This window comes from Cupressus sempervirens, chromosome 2, assembly GCF_028749045.1.
Source record: "Cupressus sempervirens isolate cs-2001-9-10 chromosome 2, ASM2874904v1, whole genome shotgun sequence".
Classification (NCBI taxonomy): Eukaryota; Viridiplantae; Streptophyta; class Pinopsida; order Cupressales; family Cupressaceae; genus Cupressus; species Cupressus sempervirens.
The window spans coordinates 721667173-721683376 of record NC_143119.1 but is presented as its reverse complement, the minus strand read 5'-3'; the positions used below and the strand labels follow the sequence as shown (position 1 = coordinate 721683376).

The 16204-nt window shown below is 33.9% G+C and overlaps 1 protein-coding gene across 2 annotated transcripts in view; it reads left to right on the top strand.

Annotated features, from left to right (window-relative positions):
* Positions 1–16204, top strand: part of LOC149575414 (kinesin-like protein KIN-7E, chloroplastic) — a 139271-nt gene that overhangs the window by 66087 nt on the left and 56980 nt on the right. For both annotated transcript variants that reach the window (XM_089815146.1, XM_089815147.1), the window contains exons 9-17: positions 2787–2854; positions 7462–7524; positions 7820–7924; positions 8973–9077; positions 9459–9566; positions 9647–9793; positions 11034–11216; positions 11658–11825; positions 14694–14933. In XM_089815146.1, the coding sequence (XP_089671272.1) occupies positions 2787–2854; positions 7462–7524; positions 7820–7924; positions 8973–9077; positions 9459–9566; positions 9647–9793; positions 11034–11216; positions 11658–11825; positions 14694–14933 (1187 nt within the window). The remainder of the gene's footprint in view (positions 1–2786; positions 2855–7461; positions 7525–7819; positions 7925–8972; positions 9078–9458; positions 9567–9646; positions 9794–11033; positions 11217–11657; positions 11826–14693; positions 14934–16204) is intronic.

The following is a 16204-nucleotide window of genomic DNA, read 5'->3' as shown; positions in this document are numbered from 1 at the left end:
TTTGAGAATGGAGATCATAATTTGCAAGTTTTGAAAAGGTCAAGAAGTTGTTTGAAGATTCGAATTTGAAGGAGGAACATTCTTTCAAACCTATTAATCTTCCACATTTGGCTCTTTGATCACCAAGTAAGTTGAAATTTTCAATCCTTTTCTATTTCATTGCATATTTTGGTTCATCATTGTACATTTGTCCAAAGATATGCCATGTATTTTGCAAATCTTTTTAAAATAAGATGAAATATTTCATTTTCAAGTGCTTGGAATTTTCCCAAAATTCAATTGCGAATTTGCATAGGATAACAACTTGGTATTTGTCATTTCTGAGTCAAAAACCAAAGGCATGTTTTTGTTTTGTGCTTACTTTGGTTTTGTTGTTTGCTTGCTTGATTTTCTTCTTTCAAAAAGCTAAGGTTCTTTCCCCAAGAATGCAAGAGCGTTCTTCACCATTCCACTTTCTATCTTTTCATGCAATTGCATCATATCATATTCCACTAATGCTTGCTAAAGCACATTGCATCCATTTTCAAATATACACAAATACATTCATTTCATTTACATGTAATCTCATTCTCCATCCACATTCACATGTGATTCCATCGTCTGAACCTAATTACATGTTTACTTTAAGTCACGATTACATGTAAATCACTTTACATATAATTGAATTTAGAGAATCTGATTTTGGTAGAAGGTCAGTCTTTAAGCACCAAAGTCACCATTTGTACACATCCATATGCATAGCAACTTGCATTCTTGTCCATACCCACAAAAGCCCATCTTTGCACACATGCAATCCATCCTTGAGAGGCCAATTTTGGCCCTTTTTGGCCAAATACATATGCTTTCTAGTTTGTTTCCAGCCATCATATGTGTTTCATAAGTATCTAATCGATACTTCAAACACTCATTCCTCATGGATTCATCATTGTAACTCAAATCCCAAAGTTTTCATGGATCTAGTCTTATTGGAAGATGTTTTCATCTTCATGTTACAACACACTTTTCAAGATATGTTAGAACTTCTTCAAAGAATGAAGACATCCAGTAAAGAAGGCGGGCTTTGAATCTAAAGGAGTAATTCATTTGATTTCCATTTTCCAAATGGCTGTTTGAGAATCTGAGTTTGTGTGGAAGTGCGCCAAGCACTTTGCAAAAAAAAAAAAAAAGAGAGTTAAAGGTGCTGATGGAAAGTTGTTTTGAGCTTACATTTGGACAACATCGAGAAGGTTTTCAAAGTGTCAGAGGTTCCAAAATGTGTCAATCTACAAAGGAGAATTCATGACAACTCGAACGAGAAAAAGCTTGAGTTTTCAAATGACAACTAAAGATTCATCAAAGGGGATACATTGGTGCAAAATACATGAATCTCCAATCCCGCAAGCATCGCCAAGTGCAAGGCCCTTGAGAACAATCCCTAGGATTGTTTCAACTCTCTTTCGTTTTCTTCCTTCTTTAGTTTTCATGTTTGTATTTTTTGGAGAGAATGAATTGCATGAAAATATGTAATTACATGTAATTCGATTGCATATCCTTATAACATGTAATTCAATAATTTCTCTCACCTAGTTTGACCAAGTCAAAGTTGGTTGAGTCGCTCCCACTTTTTCCTCCCTCTTTTTCTCACTTCTTTTTCTATATAAGGATTGCCCCTCTCATTGTAAAAATTATCTTTTGGTTGTATGTAAGAAAGCTCTGCCAAGCAAGCATAACTTTGACTGTGTAGTACCAATTTGGGAGAAAAGTGAATAAAGGAAGCAATTGAATTCGAGACTTTGACTTGAAGCAATTGTGATAGAGCAAATTAGAAGCTTTGATTGTAATTTGTGCCTATTGTCTTTGATTTATGTTATTATTGTGTGTTTAATCGTAGATCATATTGAGTTGAGAAGTAATCGGAGCGAAAGCTTTGACTGGGAGCGGTTGTGGTCATACATAGACTAGATGCTTTGACTATAGCTTGTATTGCCTTCTCAATTCACAAAAATAGTTAGAATTCCCTACTTCTGGAAGTCTTTGTGTCCCAATGGTAGAGATTATTCTTATAGAATAGATTAAAATAGGACTTAGAGCCAAATTGGTATGCTTTCAATCAGCCTTTGTGTTTGTGTTGGTTTATCGGTATCATCGTTTCCAGCTATTAGATAGAAGTGTAGTTAGAGATTTCATCTTGCCCATTACTCGGTCTACGGGGAAGTGGATTCTTTTCTAAAAGTTAAGAGGAAAGAGTATTGGTAATACTCTTTCAAAATCTCTCAACTTCTTGCTTACCTTGAGTTGATCCAACGAACGGTGAGAAGGGGGAGCCTTCCCTTTAAGGTAGGAGAGACTTTGTCTCATACGCTGTGGCTGATATACCTATTTTACGACTGAATTTTAACAAAAACTGTCAGTTGTAAAATATCCACCCAACACACTGACTTGAAACTATGGTCTATGTTGAAGGTGAACAATCATGTTCTTTGAGACTCTTTGCAATACCTTTTAGCATAAGATTTTTTGCAATCTTTTAGCATTCATCTCTGTTTTGAGAATATTCTTATTATGTTTTTATTTGTTCATAGCTTGAGATGTAACCTCTTTATAAATGGTACACTAACTTCATCTTTAGCTTTCAAGCACATTTATTTTAGTTCAAAGAAGAGGATTATATTTGAATGGATATATGAAGATCTGTTAATATTCAAATCCATTGTTTATTTTCTTCTTGGTATTGCTATAAATGCTTGCTTTCTACCTTGGCTCTTATTAGTTTTGATAACATCTATATTTGTTTCCTCCAATTACAGAGCACAGACATGTGGGATCCAATAATTTTAACTTGCTGAGTAGTCGAAGTCATACAATTTTTACGTTGGTATGGGTCTTTACCTCTGTTAATTTTATATATTTTTCTTTTGAAGAAAGTTTAAATTCAGATTTCTGGAGGACTCACTATTGATTTTAAGGATTGAAATCAGTGGAAATGAGCAAATTTTGATTATTTTTTCTTTCAGAAGATTATTGTATGCTCGGTTAGAAATCCATGTATGCCTTTGTTGTTGATGAGACATATGATGATTATATATTTGGTGGTTCAAGGTGTAAATACAATTCAAATTGATTTTTTTGCAGGATTTACCAATACCGCCATTTTGTTTAAAGGAAACATATGTATTTGTTAGAGGTGAAATCTTACAAAACTATTAGTATGTGTAACTTAATATTGTGAGTATAGATCAACAATCCAGACCTGGCATACTATCAGCAAATGGGCTTAAATTGATAGGATATTAGACAACCATAATAATCGATGTTACAATAAGACATTGTATTGTTACATTTGTAAATGTAACAAGGATTATTGATTACGTGGAATCCTAATTAACCTCATTTTTTCTATTAAACCAGACTGTAGGGATCATGCCAAGGCAAAGCATAATCATATGATTAGGAAATATCTACAGTTTCAACTCACACGATTTGTTTTGTGAGAATATAATTACTTTACTCCTAATAAAGCCAAAATTGTGACGATATGAAATCTTATGCATAAGATTGTCTACGCCAATACCACAATGTCTAGATGAAGTCAAGTAATGTTCTTAATTGCGGTGACAATCAAACTAAACAACAAACATCTATTGTGGTGAAAAATATTGCTTTAAATTTCATAAAGAAAACTTTGGTATTAAAATATATTTGCATTTTGTTTAATTCTATTAATGCACTAAAAAGACTTAGAACTCAAAGCTAATAGTTTATTTTCTCTTCTTGTCATGTGCACAGCACCTCTCTCCTCTAGTTTGTGTTGTTATGTTGAGCTTGACGTTAACAGATAACTAAATCACAAACCTTTTTTGTTGTTGCTATTGGTCACACATGCCTTTTCACACAGCTGCTCTCACGTTTCATTTCTAGATAAGGTGTATCTTACTCAAATAATATTATATTAATGATAAAAACATAAAAATGATAAAAGAAAACTCAATTATAAATATAAAGATAACATGCAAAAAATGAAAGATCCCCTCTGGTCCTGTGACTACAAGTTCTGATTTTTTGAGTTTTATTGATTTTTCTATTTTCTTGAAACTTTGCAATATTCTGATTATTTGTACTTCTTGTGTTTTTTTCCAAGTTTTTTGCTTTTCTTGATATTTGCAATATGAAAATAAATTACAAAGAAGTACAAGCTGAAAATGCAAGTGCAGATTGAAAGGTACAGCTAAAGCAATAATTTACTGAATTCTCAATTAACTCAAAACTCCATGAATGGACCCATACAAGTCTGGTACAGATCTGAAAATTCTTGAGATGTCCTACTGGCATATAAAAGTATGCTTTCATGCACAAATTCCGTTCATTAAGTCTGATCTGTAATGGTGGGCCTGAGAAACTCCCAAAAAAACTTGGAAATGGCTTCCAAAAGCTTGTGCCCAGCTAGCTACTTGCTGCTACCAATCTGCAAGAGGTATCACTGGTTTGCTGTGCTGCTGGAACCAATTTAATTAAATCCCTTGTAGAGAATTTCACTGGTCAATTGCCAAATTGATCTCCTGGCAGCATTTATTGTTATTGAATTCAAGTGATCTGAATGCGCCAAATCCTAGATGCTTTATTGCTGTAAGAAATCTCCTAAATCTGCCTAAAAATTCATCCAATGAAGCACAAAATTTGAAACCCTGTATAGATTCCCATCAACGATGAACTGGGACTTCATCCAATTCACAATTCTCCTAGGGTTTTCCTCTGAAAGTACCTGGCATGAGCTGGACTGTAAAAGAATTCTGAGATTTATCTCCACATAATGAGAAAATATGTGAAATAAAATGTTTTTTTAAAATCTCGTTTACCCTAGAGTCCAATGCTTCATTATAATTTTCTTCAATTTGCTTTTTTCCAAATCCTAAATGTGGTATCCAAGTCTACAGAGCATTATAATTGCACTTTATATATTGTTTCATTAACTTTATTGTGCAATGCAATTTTATAGTGAAATACTTAGTTACTCAGTTCTCCCCCTTGCCTTTTGAACTAGGCGAATTTTGAACTATTCCTTGGTCTTGGTCCCTGTTCCCTTTTGGGTTCCACTTGGGTTCGAACCCAGGCGGGTTGGCTCCTAAAGGCCAATCCCAGGTTTAACCATGGTCGAATCAAGATAGACCCAGGCAAATTGAGTGCGAACCAGGTACAGTTGCACTGAGAAACATTCTATAATTTAGTGCAGAAAATGATTATCACAGAAATTGAATATATTTTTTTAACATTACAAAACAAAATTTGCTGAAGCTCAGATATGTTTTATATCCAATTGCTGATAATGAACGCTGTTGGATCAATTGGAAGCTCTGTATAGTGATAAATCTTATTCTAAATATTAAGCAATATCTTCAATAGGGGAAGAGAGTTGCTAGATACTTATAACATTTTTCAAGGAGGATGTCAATCAAAAACAAACAAGTTCTTTGTACAATGAAAAAGTAACGAGTGTTTGATAACTTGTAAAGAAGGAATGTTATTAATGAAGCTTATCCCATTGACATTGACACTGTTTGTGAATCAACTAGTGCGAACCAGTTACAGTTGCACTGAGAAACTTCCTGTAATTTAGTGCAGAAAACGATTATTACAGAAATTGAATAATTTTTTTTAACATTACAAAACAAAATTTGCTGAAGCTCAGATATTTATTACTTCAAATTGAACTAGCCCTTGAGATTTCTTCCAATAAACTGTTTATATCCAATTGCTGATAATGAACGCTGTTGGATTAATTGGAAGCTCTGTATAGTGATAAATCATATTTTAAACATTAAGCAATATCTGCAATAGGTGAAGGGACTTGCAAGATACTTATATAACATTTTTCAAGTAGGATGTCAATCACAAAAGAACAAGTTCTTTGTACAATGAAAAAGTAATAAGTGTTTGATAACTTGGAAATAAGGAATGTTATTAGTGCAGCTGATCCCATTGACATTGGCACTGTTTGTGAATCAACTAATGCCTTTGAAGAAGAAGAAGAAGGGGAAGAAGAAGATAATCCTTTAAATGCTTGAAACTTAGTATGAAGTTCTAAGTATTGAAAGTCAAATTGATGATACTTGAACTCAATATTACTTTAATATTTTGGTTTTGATAATCGATATGATCCCAAGATTACAAGTTTATAGTGTTTTTGTTGTTTTTAATATTTTATGATACTATGTGGCATAGTTTAAAAAATCTGCAATCGATCGCTAATATCACGAGATATTGTGAGCAAAACTGCCAGCCGATATAATCGCCAAATAAATTGCCGACGATATTTTGGGAAAATCGCATCGCATTTGGGTGAAAAAATCACGGTTTTTACAATTTTTGGGTCAGAAAACCGCTGATTAAGTCAACTTGAAAAACAATAAAGTATTCTAAAAAACATTTAGAGTTTTTTCATTTTCCCGTAGGCTGCATTTTGTCAATGTCATCCAAGAAACTGATGTTTACACAAGGCTGCCGAGTATGCTTTGCTTCCAATAATAATGCTCATCTAACTCAGGGCTTCAAAACCATAAGGTCTTGGAGATTAAGAAGGGCTTTAATGCCATGGTGCTTTTATCTTCCTGGGAGAGGTTAATCAGTAATCATCAGAGCACTACACTAATGGGATATCCAACTAGACAGTTATTAAGATGCAAGCAATTGGCAGAAAAATAAAATACATAACTTTTATTAAATTGCATTATTATGCATTACACTTATATTTTTAATTATTTAATATTATGTAGGTTGAGTCATATGATGAAGGGCAAATTATATCAAGCATTCACATTATTTCAAAGAGGTTTCTTGTGGTTTTATTTTGTCCAGTGCTCTTGTACATAGGTCACAGGAATGCATGGTGTATGTTCTTAAATATCTTTTCAATCTTTTAGTAGTTACATGTCAATATTTTATTCTATTTTTCTCTCTCTATGTTGATGGGTTTATATAAGATCCCTGTGGTTGGAACTATGTTATCTTCGTGTGGATGCTGTGATGTTATATTAAAAATGCTTTAACCATTTTCTCTGGGGATGCATGTCCATTAATTGATTCTTTCCAGAGCAATACACAAATTTTGCATTGTGTAAAGGTTGTCATATGAGTTTTAAACCTTTATAGGTCATTCTCAATATTGTTTCCATTAATTCAATATTTTCAAAACATGTTAGCAAACCTTGTATAGTAAAAGTTAAAATATGACCTATACAGGTTATTTTGAAGTTTGAACAAGTATTTATACCATGATTGCTATTTGAACAGACAAATTAAAAGCAGTCCCTATAGTTGATTCTTTTGGTCATTTATTATAATCAAAATGCTTTAAGATTTTTTAGAGTGGAATGTTTATCCATTGCTTAATTGTTTTCAGAGCAAGTTAGGCAAATCTTGTATAGCATACAGGTAAAATAAAGCTTGTAGAGCTCATTTTGACTACATATTCGTATGGAGCTTGAACAGACAATTGAAAGCAGCCCCTGTGGTGAGAATACAGGGGATGAAGATGTCACCCTTTCTCAGCTGGTAAGTTGTAGGCTTGGTGCTTTTTTTTATGGCTTTCATATTTTTTCAGTTCCTTTGCTGTGTGCTGTAATAGATTGAACTTCACATATGCATTTTATGCTTCTTAAGCCTGTGTTGAACAATCTCTAAATAGGGCTTATCTACCATTTTAAATAATAAAATGTGAAACTGTGAAATATCTCAGTATTGACTTCAAATTCTGTTTTCTTTAGTGTGATGTTTTCTAATTATTGCATATTGTCTATTTCTAGAGAAGACTTAAGAAGTCTTTAATGCATTATTGTGTCTTTTGTAGAACCTCATTGATCTTGCAGGCTCTGAAAGCTCAAAAACAGAAACCACAGGGCTGCGAAGGAAGGAAGGTTCCTATATTAACAAGAGTCTTTTGACACTTGGAACTGTAAGTATATATCTTTGACATTGATTTGTGTTTACGATTTTACTGGATCTGTTTCCTATCAAGCATTACTGCTTCAGTCCCATTCCTTAGTAATTTACCTGTCTTGGTTAATAGTGTTCTGTACAATGATTGTAATTTCTTCCATTACTTTTAATCTCATATTTGAGTATTATGACATCTAAAACCCTAGTATAAAATATTTTGATATGGTCAATTCATTGCTTGACAAGATCTTGTGGTCTTTGCGAATGTGGATCTCCTTTAGTCATTATCCCTTGAGGATCTTCAACTTTTATTTGTGTGTGTAAGAAAGCAATGGTATATAATTTGTAATTTATTATAAGAGTTCTGTAGTAATGAAACATGGTTGTAGGACTAGTGATGTTCATCTAGTTGGGTTAACCTTTACCTCAGTAGCCAACACTTCATAGGCCTGAGCAGTTCCTTTTTACATGCACACAAACCAAAATATTCAGGATGTAAAATGTCTTTATGTTTCTTTTATTTAAATGCCTGTCTGTCCCTCATTTTGGCACTGCTGTGGACGTTCATCTTTCAATGCATTTTGTGCACAAATAAAATCATAGTTTAAAAAATTAAAACTGAATTGTCCAGCCAGATAGTCAACTAAGATCATATATTCTTGTTTTCTGTGAGACAAAATAAAATTTAATCATTGTATTTTCAAGCCATCGTGGTAGCATTTAATTGGATTAAACTATTCAATTTATGTTTTCAAAAATTTGGTAATAATAGATCTGAAAGACATGTCAATCTGTCAGTGTTTCCTTCCATGCTAGAAGGCATGAGGGACAAACTAATAACATGTCTCAGTCTGTGTGGCAGGCTGACAAGCTCTCCAAGTAGAAAAATTAGATTTTTTCCTTAAATTGACGAGTCATATTCTTCTCTTTAGTTTTCATGAGTTATATCCTTCTCTTATGCAAATGTCAATACTACTCTTCATGTTATATTTTAAATGATAAATTTTTCTGTGGTGTATTCGTAAACTTAATTGTATTCATTCATTTCAATTTTCTTCTTACAGGTAATTTCAAAGTTGACAGATGGGAAGGCGACACATGTACCGTACAGGGACTCAAAACTCACTCGTCTGCTGCAATCTTCATTGAGTGGCCATGGACGTGTATCGGTATGTGATTGGAATCCATGACCTTTAGCTTTGTTCTTTCTTCACTCATTTCATTTATGATTTATGAAAAGAATGCAATCTATACATATGAGTTCATAAGATGAATCTATGACATGCATGACATTGCTGTCTGCGCTGTAAACGCGACTCATGAGACCTTATTTTCTCTGTTATAAATAGGAAAGCTGTACCCCTCTGTCTTGTTGTGTCAGTCAGAAATTAGAATAAAATCAAACTTAATGAGAGGATATCATCTAGTTTCTTTTATTGATTAATCGTCCTCAATTTAATCACTTGTGTGATTAAAACATATCTTCCCGATTGCAAAAATTTACATGTAAGACGAAATATTTATTGCATTTTGTTTTTGGGGAAATACAGCTTATTTGCACTGTTACCCCTGCATCAAGCAGTACTGAGGAGACACATAACACATTGAAGTTTGCTCATCGAACAAAGCGTGTGGAGATTCAGGCAGCTCAGAATAAGGTAAGCACAACACAATCACCTCTGGACTGTTTGCTGAACTAGTATGAATGGAATGTGGTATTGATATTTCCACTTTACAGATTATGGATGAGAAGTCATTGATTAAGAAGTACCAGAAAGAGATCCACAACTTGAAGCAGGAGTTGGATCAGTTAAAGAGAGGTATGACGGACAAGCACTTCTTGGTAGCTCCTGGTCAAGACGATCTTGTAACACTAAAACAACAGGTAGCACCCATATGCAGAAATACTTCAGTTATTAATTCTTATATGTACTAATAATGTGGATTGCATCAGTTTAAACTTTAATTTCTTTCTTGACCTGAATGTACTGAATAGATTTAATGGTATCTTTGCTGATTTCTGTATTGTTGCATGTAGATTTATTTTTTCCTGTGAAAGTATGCCCACAGACAGAATTTGTTTTCTCTCTGCATATTAATGCCTAACATGAAGCAGATTGAGTGTCAGTTGTAAAATCTGACTTTTTTTCTATAATATTTCTGCTCATCTCACATGCATCTGCCTGAATGTCAATGTTTAAAATGACTGCTGATGACACGTAATCACTGTGAAACTACATTATTTCCTTTTGTACTGTGAAATGTTTCAGATCATCTGAGATATTTTTCCCAATGTCATCTTTCAGTCACATTGGTATCAGAATATTACGTTTAAAATTACACCACAAAAGAAAGAAAATGCATATAATTATATTCTTGATTAGCTACAAATGGCAAATGGAATGGGGTTTACGACTTTGTAAGCTGCAGGAGAAAATTTGAAATTTTTTCTACATAAATTTCTCAAAAGAAGCATATAGGGTTTGAAAAATATCATTGCAAGAATGTTGGGCATGCTTTTCGTGAATTAGTTCCTTTTTATTAAGGGTTGAAGAAAATATGTGGATGATTATCAATTATAATTACTTTGCTTTGTTCTGTGTCTTTGAACCAATGAACTGCATAACAAAAAGAAACTATTCATCTGGTCAGACCATTGTTTGAGTGACTTTGATACTTAATGAAGATCTTACACAAGGTAGTACAAATATGGTTTTGGGGAGGGTGTGTGAATTCCTATGAGGAAAAAAATTAATCATCTTTAAGTGTAATGTAATGGTTATGTTAATTTAAATGTAATTTGACTTTAAAAAAAATATTATTGACATTAACTCAAATATAGCTAGACTTGAATTCTCTGTTGTAAGGGATGGAGTGAACATCTTACTTCCCATTGAGTATTTTCTTTATCATGGAAAACTGTTGTTTTTAGTTGGCTTAAAATAAATATTAATCATCCCCAATTTAATTTTCGCATTTTAATTATTTAATACCAGCATATGTTTCTTTCACCTATAAAAGATATTGTGTGCATTTTTCTTTTAAGAATTTTATCTGTCACCTTGACAAGTAGTACAACTTTTTTTTGGATTCTGATGCCATCTCATACTGTATTATTTGCAAAGTTGAAAGCTGGCCAGGTAAAGCTACAGTCTAGATTGGAGGAAGAAGAAGAAGAAAAAGCAGCCTTGATGGGAAGAATCCAAAGGCTAACAAAGCTCATCTTAGTATCTACAAAAAACACAATCCCCTCAAACTTTCCAGAAAGGTCTGGTCATCGACGCAGACATTCTTTTGGAGAAGAGGAGGTATGCAGATGCAGGTCTGCAATCTAAGATGGCAAAGTTTATGTGGCTTAGACTTTTAAAATAAGTTAGTTATCATTATTTGTTTTAAGAGAAGGTACATGTTCACTTTTTTCTCACAATTTAGTCGTGCACCTTCTACGGTGCTTACACCCAGTATAGCATTATTGTAATCTGATGAAATAAGAGAGCTTTTTTTCAGATTCCCTTTACAAGACATTTTCATCCCATTCTGTTTAATTGGATTTCAATTCAGTAATTTGTATATATTGTAGGGAACCTGACACCTTTTTGTGAACCTAAAGCTGTTAGCATTTACTAAATCAGAGTGTCCAAGTTTAGAGAATTATAGAACTTGGGGCAAGCTCTTTGTAGGGGAAAGGCTTAAAAGCTGTTATCTTTTTCCTGTTAGCTTGACATGATTTTATGGTTGATTTATCGCAGTTAGCATATCTACCGGATAGAAGACGTGATCTCATGATTGATGATGAAGACAGCCATGATTCAGAATTTTCCATGGAAGGGAAGGGTGATAGCAATCTCATGGAGGAGACAATCAAGGACAAGAAGAAAAACAGAAAGCATGGCATGCTCAACTGGTTTAAGTCACGGGTATAATTTTTTGTGGAACACTGTAAACAATGTATCAATCTGTATATTCATGTTTGATATTGGATCTGTTGTGCTGTTTTCTGTTTTTGTTGTTTTCTGATATTAACTTGTTAGATGCACAAGTGACCTCTCACAATTTAACACATTCAATTTTTTAATTTTTTATTATCAAAGATCAGACACAAGATAATAATATCTTTAAATCAACCTGAATATTGTTCACTGCCAACGTCAATTTGTAGATTATGCTAGTTAAACTTAAAGAATTTATCTAGGAGGTATCCATGAAAAAAGACCTTGCATTTAAATGAATAAACAAAAAGATGATGGGTTAACAATTATGACAACTCTAGTCAAACGAAGAATGCAGATAGTGCTGATAGTCATTGAATTATACACAATTACATTGTATGCATTACAACAGAAATAATCTTTAGGGATATGGAAAATAATCAAAAGATGCATAGGTCCTAGATATGACCAAGACAACTAACACTCCCCGCTAAGATTAACTTTTGGACTCTAGGGAAGAAAGATAAATGGCAGACTACCTCCCAGTGACAGCTTCCTTACACTCGAGAAAACAATCTAATGGTTGAAATCTCAGATGCCAATGCAAAGGATTTTATGGCTAATGCAATTGCAAAAGCAGCTTTTTGTCAATAATGTTACAATAATGCAATTATAAAAGGAAGGGAAAGACAGGTTATGTGATGTTGGATCTGTCAAATTGACTCCAGTGTACTCGGGTACTCATCCCCAGGACTTTTGTACTGTTTTGGGGATATGGGGGGCAGTAGGATGGAGACAGCTAAAAATGCAGCCAATACATGATGTAATGTATATCCATCAAAAATTAACATGGTATTGAAGTGGATAATCTGACATCCTCCAAGGTTTTTGTGGGTGTGATGCTAGATCTTCAGAACTTCAAGCCAACTTGTGCTTGTGGAGGCCCAAGAATCCACAATAGGTTTTGGCAGTGATGTTGAGGATCTTCTTAACTGGAAGGCCACCTGAGATAGCTGGCTAATTTATTTTAGTGGATGTGCCGCCAAAGATTCTTGAATGATTGGAGAGATCCAGTTGGTGAGAGGACTCAGGGTGGAACACCCTAAGTACTCTTTGTTTGGAGTGTCGATTTACACCTTGTCAGGCTCCTGTTCTGATTGCTTTTAGCATGCAACTCAAAGTGATATAGTGTGGACTACCTAGAGGTGCTTCCAACTTTACACCTGGGAAATTTTGATTCGGTTGAAGTTTAGCGTTTTATGGAGACAAAGGCTGCACGTTATGCCAATCCTATTCAGCTGGTCAAAGCAAAGTTGTTCATCCTAGATTCAATGAAGGACAATTTGGTCCCTCACATTGTAGAGAAAATAAACTTATATGATGTCTTGATCCTTTTTTATCAGGGTCTGATTTCCCCCAAGATGTATGAGCTTTGGGATCAGCTTGTTTCTATTGGGGTGAACATGGAGGATGGCGAGCTGGTGTGCATAGCTATCTTTCTTTCTGCACAATACTCCATTGATATCTCTACTTGTAGACATGCTCCATCTCAAGCTACAAAAGCTTGTAGCTCATGTAATTGACTTCTCAAGCTTTGTCCAAGATTGTGTTTGCTATGGATTTAAAATACTTAAAGATCTGCAATCACACTAAACAAAATGTTCCCTTTGCATCACAAAAAATCCTCAACAGTCCTCGAAAGGTGTTCCCGTCTCATACTAATAAGTAACACAGATACTAAATATGGAAATGTAGGGTAAACAAAATTAGTAAGCACACATTAGTGCTCAAATGTTTATTTTCCAATTAAAGATTCATATTGTATGGTATTGAGTGCAGATAAAATCAATGGACTCCAAATAAACACAATTTAAAAATTACAACTAGAAACCCTTCAAGAAAAGAACTCGATGACCAAAAAGACCCATCAAGCTTGTACTAACTAACAACAATGTGGTACAATAATACAATATACATTAGACTTTGTTCACAATCCTATGGTCAACTTAATCAATGGGATTTTGTACATACTCCTTTTCATTGAACAAAATTTGGGATTTCAACTTCCAAATACATTGTACCCTTCAAGAAAAGAGCTCCACGACCAAAAAGACCTGTCAAGCTTGTACTAACTTGCAACAATGTGGTACAATAATACAATATACATTAGACTTTGTTCACAATCCAATGGTCAACTTAATCAATGGGATTTTGTATGTACTCCTTTTCTTTGAACAAAATTTGGGATTTCAAATTCCAAATACATTGTGGCTTTGTAATTTTTTTTAGGGAAACACTGTTGTCTCTAGTTGTTATAATTTTTCCCTCGGGTGTGCAACAAATTTTGATGTCTACCCTACTTTAACAACACATGTATCCTTTATGTTGATCAAGAAGGTTTAGGACCACTCTCTACAGTAGTGCAGAGAGTTGCCCAATTTCTCCTTACGTTAATGAGTAGTTCTTCTTCATTAATCTGGACTATATAAGATAATAATATTTTTTAGACAACAATAATAAGAATCAATACCAAGTAAATAGAATCTTCTGCATTGTTTCCTTTAGGGACATAAAACTAAATGGTTGCCAGGTCAAAATTTCTACTTAAGCTCTTTAATTAAGATGGAATACTCTGTACAATTTTAAAGCTATCTCAATTGTATCTGCATATTTTTAAGTGCCAACTTAATATTTACAAATGTCTTATCAGCAGAGAAACTTATCTTTCAATATGAATATAATTGTGAATAAGTGTTTCTTAAGGATGAGCTTGGGTTGATTCATTTTTTAGTTTACACTTAATGTTTTTTTTTTTATGGCGGATTTGCTCAAACTTTTCTCTACTCCTTTACATAGAAGCAAGAGATCGGTGGAACTTCCACAAATATTGATAACGAAAGCTCCCCATCAGCATCATCTGTATCTGGTACCACTTCATCCTTAAATGCAGACTCTCCAGTAGATTCTAAGACAGGGCGGAGAAAATCAGTCAGTCTTAGGGTGGATGATGTGGCACCTGCAATTGATTCCTTTAATGAACGAACTCAGGCTGGAGATCTATTCAGTGCAACAGTTCGTGGGCGACGACCACCTCCAGTAAGTCAGGCAACATATTGTTTTTCTATTTCATAAAATCTTATTCGAATTGTTTTACGGCTATTTAAAATTTAGAAGGGACAAAATGAGATCATAATAAATCTCAAACCTGCAGGCTACTTTAGAAAATGCTAGTCATGACTGGACTGTGTTGATTTCAGTGCTTTGCATTATTGTTTGTTTAAAATTCATATGGAAAATGTCACATACTAGTTATTTTATTCTGCAAAGAATGCAATCAATTGCACTCTTGACAGGTTACCAATTTGAAAAAGAAAGATTATAATGTTATATGCCAATTGGCGTCAATGCGGTAAACAGACTTCAAAGTGCAAGCATGAGCGCGAATAAACTGCTTACAGTTTATGGCCTTTATTATGCAGCCTATATATATATGCAGCCTCCTAGGATACCTGCTCACTTAAGTTAGAGTGTGAAGTTATCGTTAGTTGGCCATCTTTTCTTCTCTTATGCGACATTGCCAAAAGTGATGAATGTGGTATTTATCTCTGGAGGCAGTTAAGTAGTATTGTTTCAAGTTTTTCATTGATGAACATGCATGTATGCATGGCTGTTGTTGTAGCAATAAAAATAATTTATAGCAGAAACATAAGTGGCATGCTTTTTTGATTTGCTCTTGGCTTAAAACCTGTGGGCCAGTATAAATGCCATATGGAATATATGAGTTAATATGCCCATGTGACTAGTGGTAGTACTTCAGTTGAAGAAGTTCACAATATTGACTGTAAGAATTCACTTTTTTTTTGGAGAACAGTAACCTATTTTTCTGCAACTCTGTATGATTTCTGCAATATTTGCAATATCTCTGTTTATGATCGTTTTTCTTTTCAATGTGGTTTGTTTTATACGAAAGGAGTTTGTTCTTAGTCTAGCAAGGGTATACATACTAGTTTTGAATTTACTTTTAATTTTTCTTTGGAGCTTTCTAAATTGGTATATTTTGAAACAATGTGTATTTAGAGGATCAATGGGATGGAATGTTACATGTAATAAACATAAAATTATAGGGGATGTCTCTGATTATAGAAACACTGAAATCAAACTCGTGAGTGTGAGGTCTAAACTGGCAAGGAACTTTATCTTCTGAAAACGGCCAAACGTCACTTGAAATTTACAGGAGATGTATTTCCTTCTAGAAACTTTGAAATCGAGCTCGTGAGTCTGAGCTCCAATGGGTAAGGAGCTTTATCTTCCGAAAAAGAGTCAGCTTTGCAAATTTATACACACACACACAATGAATCTATATATCT